Source organism: Athene noctua, chromosome 3, assembly GCF_965140245.1.
Source record: "Athene noctua chromosome 3, bAthNoc1.hap1.1, whole genome shotgun sequence".
Classification (NCBI taxonomy): Eukaryota; Metazoa; Chordata; class Aves; order Strigiformes; family Strigidae; genus Athene; species Athene noctua.
In genome coordinates this window covers 21,773,399-21,791,397 of record NC_134039.1, presented here as the reverse complement: position 1 = coordinate 21,791,397, position 17,999 = coordinate 21,773,399, and the positions used below count along the sequence as shown (strand labels likewise).

Sequence of the window (17,999 nt, the reverse complement as noted above, 5' to 3'; positions counted from 1 at the left end):
TACTAGTAAATTAATATTTATAACTTGGTGATTAGTGTTGTTCTTAAGAGTAGCTGAACTAGGTCAGATCAAAAGTCTATGTAACACAGTGAACTGTTCCCAGTCATGATTAGTAGCAAACATCTCGGAGAGCTCATCAGAACAGGAGAGACGCACAGTGATACCTTGCTTCAGCAACGATAAACCTCAGAGGTGGGATACTAAATGAAAGAGGTGACCATGTATTCTTCTTCCATGAATGCAGACTTACAGCCTACAGCATCCTGACCTAAACTTTCTACATATTTTCAGTCACTTTCTTTAGTTACGTCTATATTTCTTTCAGACCTTTTGAACGTTAACCACAAGGGTCAACTCTTCTTGATTTGGAACTCCTCCTGATAGTTCTTCTATTGTAACATACAGCAAATGTGTTATCTACTCTCCTTTCTACCATATATAATTTTATAGACTTACAGTCTCCACATTAGCCTTCAGTCAAGTATTATATGCATTCTTTGAATGAAGAGCTTCTATCTTTGAACACCCTTGTCAAACTTCTCTGTATCTTCACTAGTTCTATTATATCATTTTCCTGTTAAACCAGTACTACTTTAGTATAAAACTATGCTCGTATTTCCAGATACACTTAACTGGAACAATATTATTTCAGATGTCAGGCCTTTATAGTCATGTGACTTTTTCAACTGTCTGATTTCAGGAAGCCTGTTTACTCTACACTGTAGATCAAGGTCACAGCTTCCATTTTTTTCCTAAACGAAAGTGATAAAATATAATTTCAGTATCAACAGATTTTTTTTATATGTATCCTGAGGGCATGCAATTCTGTCAGTTCTTAAGACTAACATCATGAAGATGTCAATTAAATTGTATAAATTAGTACTGCCTTTCAAATAGGAAGTCTTGTTAGAAAAAACTAGAAATCCTTGCATGAAAAGGTCAGTCAAAAGCAGTGGCATCATGACAAAAACACACACTTAAGAATCAAAAACAATTATCTTGTTTTTACTTTCCAAATAAAATAATTCAAACAAACACTTTTCTGAAAGGCTTAGGATTCTCTCAGCACCGCCAGAGATCGTGGCAAGGGGTAAAAAGTAGAAACCGCCTCGCCTGTCTCCAACAAACAAGCTATTATTGCATATATATATATATGGACAGCACTGGTCATACCGCTCATGGCAACAAAACACTAGTTACATATAGACGCTTTGTTTCCACTTACCTGCCACTACAGTGAGAATGCTGATCATCTATTGGTAAGATCCCATGACTTTCTGGAAATACTACTAAGACAACAAATTGATATAGTTGCATGCAAATGTTTTTTTAAACACATGTAGAGCTTCCTTGCTAAAACTGCAAGAATATTTCATTCTATAAACAGACATTTGCTCTAAGTTTATTTTAACAAAGGAGAAATAAAATATTTAATTAAGATATTGGCTCAAAAGGAGCTTATACTCTCCTCTGTAATGAACATTACTGCTGAATTCAGTATTCAACACAGCATATTTAGAGCAAGAGGGCAATTTTCTTCCTAGTTACCTTAAGTAAGAATCAGACTTTTTTTTTTTTTTTTTTAAGAAGTCAGTGATAGAATCTGCAAAGAAAGTGATTTCAGTTTTCAAATCACTACCTAAAGAATGAACACTACAAGTCACCTAAAAAAATCCCTGAGCCAGTATTAACACTACACAGATGTGATTATTATTATTTTACTTTGGGAATGTCCCTCTCTCCAGGCAAATACAAAAAATACCCAACGAACCAAGCCCCCAAAAAGAGAAGATTAATTAAGTAGTCATAATTAACAAGTATATAAAGAGAAAAAAAAATTCACCAAAACACATTCTCTATAAAATGTCATTACAGACCTCATCATAAGTTGTGGGTTGTTTTGTTTTAATGCTGAACTACTTATACAGAGTGAACAAGAAAATATTTTAATTGGCCTCAAGCTTCATATTCTTCCACTTATTAATCTTGTACCACAATGAAAACCTTTAACCTGTTATTGTAACAAAATATCTTCTACAAGCAGATGGTTAACTTTGGTTAGATAAAAAAAAAAATTATTTGAAAGGGAAAGCTGAGCCATGTAAAATATTTAACATGAACCACTTCAGCTGCCTCAAAACAGGTTATAAAGATACATAAACTTTTGATGAATTCACACTATTCAGTTCATCTACTGCCCAGACAGGTCACATCTTGAAAACATAGCTGCTTCCTTTAAGCGCAAGAGAACAGTAATTGTATGTAAATTCCTGTCCTAACTTCATGCAGGGTATTAATCATTCTCTTCTCAGCTGCCGGGACTATATGCCAATCCTATTCCCAAGTATTTGTAGAAATAGAAAGCAATCTTTCTTGTAGATTTTATTTTTCTCCATTAAAAGTCTTTATTCTGAAGAAACGTGTCCATTCAGAGGCATGCTGCCTCTTCCCACTCAGCTCCCTCCCTATTTACTGGTGTAATTCACAAAATATTTCTCTGACTCAATAGGTTGCTTACAGTTACTGATGCATATCAAATAATATCCTGATATCATTATCTTTCCTGGGACTTGCATCTCCTCAGCTTTCTGTGAGTCAGTTTTTCCCAAATTATCCTGGCCATTATTACGCTACCAGGTGAATCATAATAGCATAAAGTAGTAACACTGGAAGACGAGGACAGCTAATTACTCAAAATAAAAATCACAGCTTCAAAGACTGTTCCACACACAATTTTTTTTTTATTATACCTTGAGCAAGTAAATATGTATTAATTTATTAAATACCTAAGTATATAGCTTACAGACTAGTAATGGTCTTGTATAATTTCTGGTGGCCCAAAGAACTCTCATAACACCAAAGAAAGATCTGAACATATACAGAAGTAGCTCACAGCAGTATCACCAGAGAACTCTAGAGCAAGCATTTCCACCATATTTTGTGCAGTACAAAACACGATCTAAAAGCATGAGAAGTCAAGTTGCTTTAAAAAAAAAAGTGAAGAAACAAGAGCAATGGTTTTGGATGCAAATTTAACAAAACAAAACACCTCAAACATAGTTGAAACTCAAGTTGCTAGGTTATGGAATTTTATTATGAAATTAGATTCTTCCCCCTTGCAATCTCTTTTATTTGGGTGCTGAGTGCTAAGTATATACCAATATGTGAAATTAAGTCAAGTAACTTTTTTTTGGTTTTGCCATTTCAATACATAACTTGGAATACAACCAATGAAATAGCATAATTTATCTCTAAAAATAAGACCAGAGAGTTTAGTGGCTCTTGATTATGTTTTCCTTACAAGGATCCTTTTCAGAAAAGTCTATGTTTCAGTTTAGAACAATGATAGTTAGTGCCTGTGGGAATAAAGCAAACTAATTTTTCCACAGCAATATAATTTTCTGTAACTTTAATTTTTAAATGATGATACTCTGTAGTTGTTCCAATACAACATTTTACTGCCTACAGTGTAATCAGGATTTGAAACAAAATAGTTATACTCATTTGTTACAAAAAAACCCTGTATACAAAAAAAGAGAATTTGCTAATAAGCTCCACATATTTTTAAGGATGCTAATGAATTCTCCTAGCTTCGGATTAAATTATTTAAAATGACAAATCCAAATTGATGCAACTTGTAACTGCAGCTAGAGTACAGACACTGTGGCTGGTTTTGGTATTGCAATGTAACTCATTTTCAGAACTCCAGGAATCCATCTTCACTAACTAGGAAGAGTAGTATTTCATCTACATAAAAGGAGGCATAGCCAAATTACTTAAATAAAGATATAAGAGCTGACAGTGGTTTGCAGAGAGACAGTAACAGTACAGAGTACAGAAACAGTACAGAGCAGAGGATAACTCCAATGTCAGTCCCAGAATACACTTAATGGACACACAGTTCAGATGCAGAGGAAACTCGTTAGAGCCCCTGAACAGTTACTTTTCATTCAGCAACAGTAAGAAACAGTGTTTTAATGGGAATGTAGCTGTACAAAAGACAGCAAATGCAATCAAATTTGAGAGAACAGACCTGCATCCTTTCCTACTGAAATAGAAAATAACTTTCAGCACTTTCTTTTCAAGTTTTAATGATGAACAGGGAACTATGTTTAATGAATCTTCCTCATGAGGTGTGATGATTAAATACTTCAAAATAAGCTTTTAAAAAGCCCCAATATTCTATTTTATAGAAAAACAAACAAACAAAAACTACTAACATTCCCTTGTAGACTTCTCAGCGAACAGTACTGGATCTTTCCCAAAATAAATCCTGGGGTTACAGAATTAGGCTAAGAAAAGTAACAATGAATTGAACAGACATTGTTTTATTCACTCAGTCAGTTCCAGAAGCCAAAAGAGAGTCAATCCATATGGTGAAGTTATGCGTGTAATAGTATTTACAACATCCTTATGCCCTGACTTTAAGGCTCCAGAAATTCAACAGCAGTTTTGCAAAGTGCTGTAAAACAACAAAACCAAACAAAACTCAAAAATCCTACACAGCTAGTCACATACTTCTTGTATGTGATCCTGATGATGAAATTCCCCTAATTTTCAAATGGAAATGAGAAATTACTATTACATCATTTCATAAAAAAACAAAACACCCCCCCCACATTCTTTTAAGTAACAAAAAAGCTTTTCATTTTGTTTTAAAAGAAAGCACAGAACAGATAGATCAGCTGTTCCTACTACTTCACAGCCATTAACCTGACTTTTTTACTTGAATATTTTAAGCATTGTCCTACCAGCACACAGGTGTTTATGCTTTTCATTTTTAGAGAAAGGGTATATAAAGTTGATCTCCAGATAAATAATTCCAAGTATAGTAAAAAATGCTGCTCAATAGCACAAAACTAAGTATTAATGAAACCATTCAAGAAAGGTATTTTTTGAGTACCATCCTTCAGATGGCTTTACATGCCATAACACATTTATCCTTGCTTCAGAATGAGCCATTTCATAATGAATTAATTTGAACTTAACATTACTTACAAGACAGCTACAAACACTATCCATTTTAAAATGTTTTATTCTCTTTAAAATCTTTTATTCTGTACTTTTTCATCAATATCTCTAACAATTTCAATATGCACTTTAATCCACTAAGAAAATCGAAGCTTAGCATTCAATAATCTAATATTTCTTCATCTGAGTATCATGAAAGCCTCCCACACAAAACCACAGACTGTGTTGGTAAAAGTTTACTAGGGGCATTACAAAAGCACTGTAAAGCAGTTTGGACTTACCTAATGACTACAACCCTACTTCCTCAAAAAAATAAACAGGCTTTGATAAAAAGAAAGGAAAAATCCCCCAACCACAAGTCATATTTTTCTTTTATCATTTCACAGTGACATTGTCATAACATCTTAGAGACCTGGGTGTAAAATGGAGAATGAACCAGTCTTGTCATGGTGTGGCCAAAAGAATACACCAAAAAACAATTCAACCCCTGACTTGTCCATTAACATTCAGAGGTTATTTTCTTCTAGTGCCATTAATTAGACAGATTCCTTCACCAGAAGTAATTAATAGCAGCCAACCTTTCATAGACAACAGTTCAGAAGACAAGTATGTCTAAAATACACCAATCTACTGACAGCGCTACAAAGAAAACCCCTCAAGTTCAACCACTAACCTATACTTCCACTCTCTGTAAAATGAGAAGTGCTGCATCTAGTCCTTATCAGCACATAGATATAAGTAATCCAAACTATCATATGGTCAATTAAAGAGCATCACTGATCTAAAGGAAACTCACTGAGCATTTCTCCCTCAAAAGACGGACTAGCACCTTTGTATGAAGTACAGGAGAAAGTAATAAAAAGCAGGTTGTTTTTGCTCTGCTATGTGAGTTTATCACAGTCCTCTCCCCACAATTCTTTTCTGCGAAGAAAGGGTGAAGGGAAGGTGGTAAGAGGAAACAATGGAGGAATGGACAGACTGAAGATTTTATTTGGTATCAAAAGCACATTAGTTCAATGCTTACGTATTGCTGTTTTAGATACGTTGCAGATGAGCATGCACACATATACACCACTTCCTCTGCCTTACAACCTTAAAGAAATAAGTAATCCATCAGTATATATACAGAGGTTTTTAAACATATCACTAAATTACCATGATTATAGTGAGTTGTGCCCAGTGCTCTTTTGCTTTTAGTTAAGGGAAAGAAAAGAAAGGTGAAAGTAAAAAAAAATAAAAATCTGTAAAGCATAAAATAATCCAAAGTTGTGACTTTTCAATATTTCGCACTGTATCCTGAGCAGGTCCTAATTTTGACTGAACAGCAGAAGATCCTGCAAGGTTCATTTCAGTCTGTAGTCATCTGATACTGAACTGACCTTACAGTATTTACATTCCCCTTAGGAAAATTTGGCATGCAGGCTAACTGGGCAAGATCATGTCTAACACTACTTAAGCTACCCGTGCTAGAAGCAAGCAGAATAACAGTGAAAAGAGTAGGGTGAACGAGAATGACACATATATAGAATAAAAAGGATGAAGAGAAAGAGAAGGTCCAACTGCAGAAGGAAAGAAGAATCGAAGAGACAAGAGCTGGAGACAGTTGTTTTTCTGATATAAACAAGTCCCAAAGTTTTTTTCAAACTAATAGTGTAGACAAGGTTTTCAACTAGTAAAAAGCAAATTACTTCAACTCAAGGAAAATAAACTAATCAGAAGACTTGAAATATTTGCATCTGCTCAAAATTAACAGCTGTCAACTACATCTTTGTCTGCACTGCATTTGATTTCTTGTGGTAACCATACGTATGCCAAATTTGGACAGAAAAAACCCCAAAACATAAAACTCCCCCATATCTGCTTTTGACCATTCCTACTACAGCTGTAATAGAGATATCTATTGAATCCAGTAGTTAAATCTAATCCAAAATGTACTCACCTTCATTTGTTACAATTTAGGTCCCTACTGCTGCAGAAAAATTACATAAGAGAACAAGAGACAGTCAGCAAATCCTACTCCCATTTTTCCTAGAAGCGCTTATCCCATCTTGAAACAAGTGAAACATTGTCCTTTACAGATTCGTTCTGCTAGCTACATAATCTCCTACATATTCAGGTCTGGTGAAACTGCGCAAGAGACAGTTTCTGAACCAACTCCAGACTGATTTCTTCATCTCCTTGAAAAATTAAATAAAACCCTTAAATTACCATAATTTCTTTGAAAACCCCATTTCCTATTGCACAAAGCAATTTTAAAATAAAGTAATAACATAATTGAAATGCAAGAGTTCTCATACAAGCTAATGTCAATTGCAATACCTGTCTAAAATGACAGTACCTTCAATCCTCATTAAAAGTTTGAAAAGTTTGTTTTAACAATTTATAAATAGCATCACTAAGTCAAAAAGGAAAAATAACTTCATTACTGAACAACGACTGCAAAAGACCTTCTCCCCCTCTTATTTAAAACCAGGATGCTAATAATTCCAACTCCTCAGCCTGATGCAGTCTCAGGTAGCCCAAGCTGAAATCATAGAGGGCTGTGAAACACAACCACTTACAAGCTAATAGGATACCACTGCTTGCTTTCATCAACAGACTTTTTTTCTACTTTAATTGCAAGATTTTCACATAAGTTAAATATTTGAGTTCAAAAATGTTCTGAAGCAGCAGGCACCCAAACAAAATATTATAACGAAGAGGATAAAGCACTGGCATTTGAATTGACTGCTGAATTTGATAGCACTTTTTGTTGTTTTAAACCACAAAGTGAGCCATCAGAGGCAACTGAAATCCCGAATTTCTTGTTAGACAGGTTTGGCACTCTCACCTGAAGTTGAACAAAAACCACAACAGCATGCTCTATTCTGAAGAGTATTGCAAAATCTCTTTCGTGCTTAGCTTAGGATACAAGAATAAAGAGCACTTTAGGAAAAAGTTCAGATTTTCTTGATGTCTAGAAATCGTTTTATGTTTTGAAAGTGAAGCAAGATGCAAGTGATCCATATGTAAGAAATTTGGAGTGGGGGGTTCTTTAAAGAGGCATAAAGAACAATGAATCATATGTATTATACACACACACACACATATATAATTAAAAATAAAACCCCACTACTGGAAGTGAGAGGGCCAAAAGGATGCCGTTTCATTTCATTTATATTTAAACAGAAGTCACTTTACCCATAACAGTAAGTATCACTCATCTAAATAATTCCAAGTCTTCACCTTTTATACTGTTTACTATGTACTATGCATTGTACTCGGCTAGAAAATTGCATAGATTGAAAGATTTTGTTGTCAATTTATCTGCTTTTAAGACCAACTTTTCTTAAACACTATTTGTGGCAATCTGGGGAAGTTTTTATTTCAATTTCCAGAAAAAAAAACTTTTAATTTAGTAACGGAATTATCAGACAGGAGTTGCAGAAAAAGAAATACAAGGCTCACTACAAAATGATACAAAAGTCAAACCACATTTTCAGCAGTGCTACCACAATTCACATTCTACTTCCTTCTAGTCTCATCTCCACACTACTTCAAGGTAAGGTTTATTAAGTGGTCTTGCCGACTGTCAGTTCATTTTTATCTGAAGTTGAGCAAAAGGAGGGACAGAAGCAGGAGACAGGTTGCATGGCAGTGATCAGAACACTAGTGTGTCAAGGTTCATCAGCATGGTGTAGTCCTTCCGTATGCTTGCAAAAATAGGTAAGAAACTAAGTCAGTATTTTTTACTGACCATTAACTACAGACAGATGGCCCAAGGCTCCCGGGTGATGAGTGTAAGCATTTATACTCCTAAACTCTTTGAATGCATTGTAGAACAATTTTAATAACTACCTCCTGTCTGATCAAAGATAACTTCAGTGACCCACACATAAAATTCACTATATTAGAGATGTTCTTCTTAGGCATTCAATTCAGCTAATTAAATATTTATTGGTTCAAAAGTCAAATGCTTTTAACTCTGTAAATACAATAAAGATGGATCAATTAGTAAAAACTAAAGTTTTATAAATGGAAAAATATTTAGTAACATTTTTGTGACTTAGCACCTCGGGAAAACACATCAGTGTTTCAGACCAGATAAGCACAGGAGATTGTACAATAAACGAGATAGAAGATCAGAACAGATTATATGAATTTCTAATGAGGTTTAATTTACATCATTATTATGATTAAAATTAAAAATTGATTGTTAAAATAAACATTTTCTGTTATGACACTGATTGCTCAAACACATATTTTTGTTTGCAATTTGATTTTTCAATCTTCTGTATTTAATAAAATATTTTAATCAAGAAGTTTTAAATTTATCTAGAGGATTTTCTTTTTACATGGAAAATACAAAAGAAAGTAGCCTTACAAAATGGTGTGGCCAACATGTAAAAATAAACAACTAAAAATATCCCCAGTCTTAACCAGCTTTATTCTCTCCATCAAGAAATCAAGTTATCCTTCTCAACATTTGAATTACAAGGGTTTTTTCTTCCCCATAGGTATTTGGAAATAGCACTTATGTATTCTTGTTGCTTACAACATTTTATTTCAAAGTGAGATTTCTGTCCTTCTTATAAACCAGGTTCACTGAAAAACTTTAAAGATTATTTCACCTGTTTTTACACATCCCAAAAGCCATTCTCAAAAATGACAGATGTTACACATTGGTTAGCAGCTGCATAATCTGTAGAATTTAACACAAAATTAGAGGGAAAAAAACAACAGAATTTTGCTAGTAGTATAACTCAGATAATAGCATCAAAAGCTGGGGTTTTTTGCAAGACAATGTCAGTAGTTCTACTCAGTGAGTAATAAAGAATATACTAGTTTTCATTAAATACTGGAATTGAAAGATGGCAAAGATGGTATTTCAAATCAAAACTTTCACCAGGTATTCTCCTTTCAAACACCTTCGTTTACTAGGACACCTCTCTTACCCAATCTGACACACTGAAATGTTTCCAGTTAATAAAGCACATTTGTTCTTTAAGTATTTGCTTCTCCTAAACATGATTTGTAATAGATTCTGGAAGCTATTTTTAAAAACCAGGATGCTAACTTTAAAGGATAAGTTGCTTGGCAATAAACCTTTCCTTACAAATTATTGTTCTTACTAGGAGAAGCATGGAGTGCGCCATGGTGGAGAAAGTCATGAAGACTAAGTTTCTGAAGCGTCCTGAATAGGCAAGTGGTTTTTAATTGTTTATATAAAGTTCTATGACCATCACAGCCCACAAAGGCATTCAAAATGCAGTCTAAAAGCCTTTTTTTTTCCACTTCACAGATTTCAAACAATTATTCAACTTGAGTTTTATATGTCTGGAGCAGAACGATAAAACCTCACAACCAACTACTTAAGCAGACCTCCCTGTCCTACCCAGAACTGGGAAGTAGGAATCATTCCCAAAGTTTTACTGGAGTGCCTGTGCTATTGAATTCCCATTCCCAAACTTCTACTTCTGAAAGTGCTTACTGATGCAATTTCTTCCACGACAACATCACTATAAGAGAATACCTTCCCTTCAACCAAATGCAAGACCAAGTGAAATGAACAAGAGAGGCTACCTTCCACATTCAAAAGAAAGAAGGCAAGGGAAGGAAAGTGAAGGAGGAAGTGTTTAAATTTAGGTATTTACTTACTGAAACACAGAAAAAACACCCATACAGGCATCACGTTGGCAGAAATCCCAGCAGTCAGGGCTGTGGAGCTTTGCTTCCAGCCAGCATTTGCCTCAATCTTCACAAGGAGTTTTCTCCCTCTCTCACACACGCACAGAAGTGTACTGAAGATCGCTCTGAACTGCCAACCAAAGTGTATCTCAGGTTTAATGAAAGTGTAACTCATTATAATAAGAGCCAGTGTAACATAAACATATGCAGGAAAAACAGGCTTAGAGCAGCACCACAACAGACGCTAGTTTTGATCCAGTACAACAAAACACTTGCAGACCACAGAAAAAAGTCCGTGTGATTCCTTTAGGTAAAAGCAAAACATAATGTGCACCAGGTAAAATCTGGACCCATACAAGTTCTACCAAATAGTGGCTACACCAAGTAAACTTCTCTGTTGAAAAATTTCACAAGGTACCTGCCTGCCATATCAGGAGTTTTTGGAAGTGTCCCTCAGTTCCAGGTACTACAGGACATGAGAACCGAGACAGGGAAGAGAAAAAGACCCTGTGCAACACCCTACACAAAAGGAAGAGGAAATACTGGTACAGGTCCCAGAATAAGTCTTAGAGTGCACATTAGTTCAATTATCTTTTTTCCAAAGGGGGAGGGGTTGGGGAAAAAAAAAATGCATTGCTATGTTTACAAAATAATGAAGCAGCCACCTACACAGAAAGTTACAATTGATCAGCATTTCCTTTGTTTTTCACCATCCTTTACACACTGTAGGTACCAAAAAAATCAAAGAGCACAGAATTCACTTCACAGTAATAACAGCATAAATTATATATTAGTTTTACCTGCTATTATTAACCCCATCATCAATTAAGGTCAAAGTTAGGGAAGAAATATTACCACTCCCAAAAACAAGGTTCTGAAACTGGGAAAGGTAACTTATTAATTTGTTAACATCTATTAAAAAGCTTGTCTTCGATGTCTGTCTCATGGATTTCAACATTTTATGTAACAACTTACATACAGATTTTTTGCATTTCAAAATAATTATCCATTAATTCTTACAAGCGGTTAAAAACTTGGGTTTTTTTAAAAAATAAAACTTCAAGTTTCCTCACGGTTTCAAGTCTTATCTTAACAAAAGTCAAGCATTCAAGGTATTATGTAATTTAGAAACACACTTCAGGAAAGACACAGCTCAAAATATCAACCACAGACAACACAGTCAAGAAGACTTTATAAGCACAGTAATTCCTAACGTTCACATTTGATGTTCTACCTGCCAAACTAACTTTGAAACAGGTTCATAAACCAGGGGTAATAGGCCCTGCCAGACCTGCACACAAGTCAGACAACATGTTTTCACAGGGTGAACTTTTGCCACCCTTCCCTCTGGGAGAAATTCCATCGAGTTTGCTCCTAGGAAATCAGTTCCCACCCCTACTCCTTTCACTGACTTTACTGCCACCAGGCTCCTTTTTGCCCCCTTCTGCAACTACTCCCACCTTTTTAGCCTTCTCCTTCAGTACACCACTACCTCCATCCTCTTACCACAGCATCCCCCCCATAATCTGCTTTTTGGATGCAGTACCACCTCTCCTCCTCTGACCCACACTCATTTCTTCCTGTGTCTAGAGTCTTTCAAGTTCATTGTAACGTTACATCTCAGTTCACTCATGTAGCCATACATCATTATTTGATGTAGAGCTTTTACCATGTAAGAATGAACTAGATGAGGGCCAAGAATAAACTTTACTCTTGCCTTAATTTTAGAAAAATAAAGGTAACAAGAAAAGAACAAAATTTCTGAGAGGAATGCTATGATTCTTACTGTTGGAGGAAAACAATCTGATCTCATTTTTTCTCCAAATTCTGTTTTTCCTTTCAAAGGGCTCTTCTCTGCAAACATGACTAGTTCTTTGATTTTTCTGGAGAAAGTCTCAGCTGAATGGGAAAGGATATTTAGAATGCACATAACAAAGGTTCAAACGAAAGCTGAATTCTCAATGAGCACAGGTTTATGTTAGTAAACAGAAACTCAAGGCTGAAAAGAAATCTTATCCCTTTTAATCACTTCATTTTTTCTTACTTTCCCAGTTTTCAAGCTACATGCCTACAGTAAGCAAACCTGAATTGATAAGAGTCTCTATAAAAGTATACAAAACCTCTATTTGATGCAATGGTGAACTTACCTTGGCTTTGGCCTGGGTTTGCCAATGGCTTGCTTCAGCAAGCAATAGGCAAAAATTGTTCTGATGAATACAGAAAAGGGTAAACTTCAACACAAAACCCTAAAAATGAAACTTTAACTTTCTTAATTCTTTAAGTTTTTAATAACTTTTTCAGTCAGCTTTTGTAACTGCCCAAAATGAATCAGTCCTACTGCAGAGTTAAGAAATATCAAATTCTAACACACAGACTTATCTAAGAGTACTTTTGTAGAAGTCAAAGTAGGTAGACGGATGCAAAATTTTTCAAATATCATCCTTGGATTGACTTTTAAAACAACTTTATTTGGTAAATTAATAACCTAAATAATATAACCCTGCCTTTAAAAAAAAAAAAAAAATCAATATAACAATCCTAACATCTGTTCAGAACTACTGAAATGAAAAGGGATAAAAGGCAAGAAAAGTAAGCATATGCCTCAGTTTAGATAGTCAGGTGGTTTTAACCAGCAATAAGGTTTTGTTAAAGACATGCATCTGAATATACACACACATATACATACACGAGAACACATATTTATGCAATTTTATAGCACTCAAAGAAGTGCCTTGGTGCTTAATGACTATGCAGTAATTATGAGGTACTAAAAACATCAAGTTGAAAATTCTCACTGCTCTTAATAGAAAAGGAGTTGGAAGCCCATGACCAGGTAGGTGTTCTCTATTGACAAGTATCATACTGGGATTGTCACATGGGTCCATTTCCTTATGCATTTATAAATAATATAAGTAACTTAAGCTTCCCATACTACCATCCAGCTTAAATCTGTTTTGGGGATAAAGCCTTAACTTTGCAGACTTCAGTGAGTGTTTACTACACTAAGTGTAAATAACTAGTCCAGTGAAGTATTATAAGCAGAACAAAAGAAAATCCCACACTTTTCAGCATGCTGTGCCACCATTTTCAAACTGAGGAGTTTTCCTATATATAGTTTTACTCCATGGTACAGAAGATTCAATAGGTAACTGATAATAAACTAATTATTAAAGGTTATATTTGAATGTGTCTATTCTAGCCATACAGCCCTACATTCCAGGTAAACATTTAGTTATTGTATAAATAAAGATTATACCCAAAGCAAGCATTACTTCAGAACAGCTTACAGAGAGAGTTCCCATCAAGTGATGAGGAAGGGCTATTTGAGTACATTTCTCACATTTAAGTAAACAAAACCAGACTTTCTCAGTTCCAAAGAGTCAAAATAATTTAACAACATAACTACACCTTATGAGAATATATATGATCTATTATGGCATTACATATTTTTTTACTCCAAGTAACAAACAACACCTTTTGTTATTTTCATTTACAAGGGATGGGGAGGATGTGGGGGAAGGATTCTGTCATTACCAAATATTACAATTCTTCTACTAACCCAAAAAACAATGCAAAAAAGGTCAAAGTCTTAGCTGTCATCAACTTATTAATACAACTCTATACAAAACCACCTTATGCAATGGAAACAACTCCCTATCTACCCATTTCAGAATATCTTTCCTTCTTAAAGCTAGAACAAATTCAATGCCATGGGGAAAAAAAAAAGTGTGTAAAGTCATCACCATTTGATATTTACTTATTCTGAAAACGAGTGCAAACATCCCAGGAAAAATCCAGTGTCCTTTAAAAATAATCACATTACAATGCAGTCTGTATCCTGAGTCATTTGTTTGAAATGCCAGTCCAAGGAATGTTAAGATTTAACTGACGATTATCTTCTTGACATTATCCCAATTTGATTATACAGTGTTTACTACATCAAAGCCAGAAAAAGCACAGTAATAGATTCAGCGACACACCCACTTGGAACACTGAAAACCTATTATTAAAGAACCATAAGAATAATTTTCAAAAGGTTTTTATTTTCAAACACAGTCTAGCACAAGATCTTACCATAAAGCAAGGTTGTTAAATATTTTTATTCAACCCACATATTTGAAGCTGTGCCTTAGAAGTTAGGTGAAATTGTTTAAGTGATCAGGAAACTTGACTATCCTTCTTGTCTAACTCTCTTATGGGACACATGACAGAAATCCAACAGCCAAGTTTCACATGGCTGAAATCAGTAGGGTGCTATTAACATTCATTCCCCTGTAACTTTGTAACTCACACTGGAATACAAAGCAAGGCATTTCTTTCAGACCTGACCATGAACAAGTTTTCAGTTTTAATATGTTATAATCAACATAATTAATATTAAGCAAATCAGTACACTCAAATGAGCAGGTTACAGTTAAAAATCCACATGTGGGGGCGCCTGTATAGCACAAGGTCACAACAACCTGCGTTGTTCCCCGCTCATGCAGAAGCACCACAGTAGTTTAGATTCAGACAAGAATTATTATAATCAACACATCATCCTGAGTTACATTGCCTAGGATTATAAAACAGTGATTATAATGTTGTCACCCTGTCTACATTAGCTTTCAGATCTCCTCTAGCACCGGTAGGGCTGAATGCTAGACAGCTTTACAAGGAGAAGCTATCATTGGGCAGAATTTTAAATTCAGCCTGAGAGGCTACACAACATATTTAACTAAGGACGCCAAACTGGTCATACCATGTGAACCTTTCAGCAGGCTTGGCAGCACTATCCCTGCTATACTCCTACATCTATCAAATCACAGAGAAGTGTTGCTTGTGCAACATGTTTTCAAAGATGCAGCGCAACTTTCAAATACAGACAGAGCTATATTCAGTGCTGGCTATCCACAAAACAATCAGCTTAATGTACATCCTAACAGTTACGATAACACCTTGAACACAAGATCTTCTAAGGACAAGAGCACACAAACAACCCACCGCTTTATAAGTTTGTGCATAAGCGTACCAGTCAGTCTACAATAGCTGTCCACACACTTTATTCTAAGAAAAATCAAGTTGCTATTTTACAGTTACTATAGCTAACATACTGTTCATAGGTTTATTCTATGAGAACAAGTTCCATCTGTAAGTCTAGAAGAATTTCTTTTTACATCACATAAACACACAAATGCAGCTCTCTAATTTTCACTCATCTTCATTTAATAAACTGAACACCAGAGGTGAATTCCTTAGTACATTCCTGTCCTCAGCCTCTTGCCAGTTGCTATCCAACACTAGTGTAATGTAAATTACAAGAAGGCAGAGTAGAACAGTAAAATAAACATGTCACCTATTAATAAGAAGTCCCCTTCTAGAGAGCACAGCACCAGTCCTGACCAGATTTTGAGCATTAACCTTCAGTATATTTTTTTAAATTTTGTTTAGGATCAAATCACTTTCCTATATAAAATAAACGATGCAACACATACATAACACGCATCCCATATGTCTACAACACAGCTTACACAGTGCAGCTACCTTTTGCTCAACACAGACACAGAAAAACCTATCTGCAGCCTATAACCTCTATGACTAGTTGTAACTTTCACTCATATGTTACCCCCCTGATGACACTATTCATTGAGAGATGTCAAACCAAGTACACAGCGTAGTGAGTAAAAACTCCTGAACAAATCAAGAAAAGCCTGTAAATTGTTAAATAACAGAAAGAGAAGAATATTAACCAGACAAATATACATAGGGGCCATTTTCAAGTTTTCCATTTTAAAGTCTGACTATCTTGAGAGGAAAATCTTGTAAGAAGTTTGTACAGATCTGATCAACACAATCTCTGGACTTCTACGTAACAGCTCTATTTCCATGCCCCTTATTCAAAAATACAATACATACACAGCAAGTCTACCACAGTGGACGACACTCCTCAAGACATACTAAAACCTGAACAAAAAAAAATAAAACCAATGCTAGAAGCAGAAACAGGAGGTCTGCAAAAAACCCAGTCACGTTAAACCTTCAGAGTGGCTTTAAACAACGTAATTACTAAAGAATCAAGGCTCTTCTCCAAGTGATGAAGCAAGATCCTGCTTTTCTGAAAGCATTTATGATATGACAGTGTATACACACAAGCATCAAACAAGCAGACAAACACAAGGTGTTCTCAACTTTCAAGGACATTTGCTAGACGGTTACACTTACAGCAGAAATTTTATTTGAATCTGCATCCTTAAGGGGCTTTTATTAAAAGTATTTATTAAAACTCAAGAAATTGTTTTCAGTAAACAAAGGGCTACATACACCATGACAAGCTTCAATACTCCTCTTAAATTTACAGCAGAACACTTAAATTCAGTTTGGAATACATTCAAGATGACAGCAACATTTAGACAAACTAATTGAAAATTATAGAATTATGACAGATAAACATTCAACTTACTTTACATAGTATCTTGCACCTTCAAATGTATAAGCTTCCTCCCAACCTGTGGGTAAGTCTGGAAAACAAGTAGCAAAACATTTCAATTAACATTTGAAATAATGCTAGCCATACTCATCCACTCCCTAAAACTAAAGTACTTAAAATATCATGTGTCTGATTCCACATGTCAAAAGCTCACTCACAATACTATCTCAGTTTAAATTTTGAAATCCAAGAGAAGCTACAGGTATGAAAATCTGATTTGGATTTCTCAAATAATAAGGGTTTAAGTATGCCCTTACTTAACAATGTGCCTTCCTTTGACCAGTAACTAGAACTCACAGCCTCCACCAGACCTTTCTGCCTTGAACTTCAGAGGCATCGAACTACCAGACAGGCAGAGATGTAAAAACAAACAAACAAACTAAAAAACCAACAAAACACTTTACAGAGTTTGCATGACATCCAAGTCACAAACATCTTAACAAGCATGATATCAACTACACCACAGAGCATTAGCATTATGTTAGCATAATTCCATCACTGTTGTTCACAACAACCGTTCCTGCAGTGTTTACAACTCTGTTCAATTTTACATGAAAACAATTTTCACTGCAAATCTAGTAGAGAAAGTGGGTGCATCTTTTTCTCCTCTGTTATCACTCTTAGGACTCAGGAGTCCACATATTACAAAAACCCCAAACCACCATTAACAGTCAAATTTTTTCAAGTAACAGCTTCCTGATGTAATGGAAGCTCTGAAGCTACTGGGCACCTTTATGCAGCTCTAGATACATCACTACCCTTAAAAGTTTGTCCCAGTTAATAATTGATATGCAAGACTTGATCACTGAATTATAAAAGCAAGAATGCATTTTTTAATTAAAAGAAAAAATATTCAGTCTGGGTCATGTGATTTTTCTTCACCCCCTCAGTTTAC

General features: G+C 35.1%; 1 protein-coding gene across 22 annotated transcripts in view; it reads right to left on the bottom strand.

Annotated features, from left to right (window-relative positions):
- Positions 1 to 17,999, bottom strand: part of PLEKHA5 (pleckstrin homology domain containing A5) — a 191,779-nt gene that overhangs the window by 151,454 nt on the left and 22,326 nt on the right. For 20 of the 22 annotated variants that reach the window (XR_012633389.1, XR_012633388.1, XM_074902235.1 and 17 more), the window contains one exon: positions 17,078 to 17,135. Coding sequence is in view for 17 of the 22 variants with exons in the window: in XM_074902236.1 (XP_074758337.1) it covers positions 17,078 to 17,135 (58 nt within the window). In the remaining 5 variants the exon portion in view is untranslated. Of the gene's footprint in view, positions 1 to 10,608; positions 10,769 to 17,077; positions 17,136 to 17,999 lie in introns of those variants that run through there. The other 2 variants (XR_012633390.1, XM_074902225.1) reach the window with 2 other exon arrangements.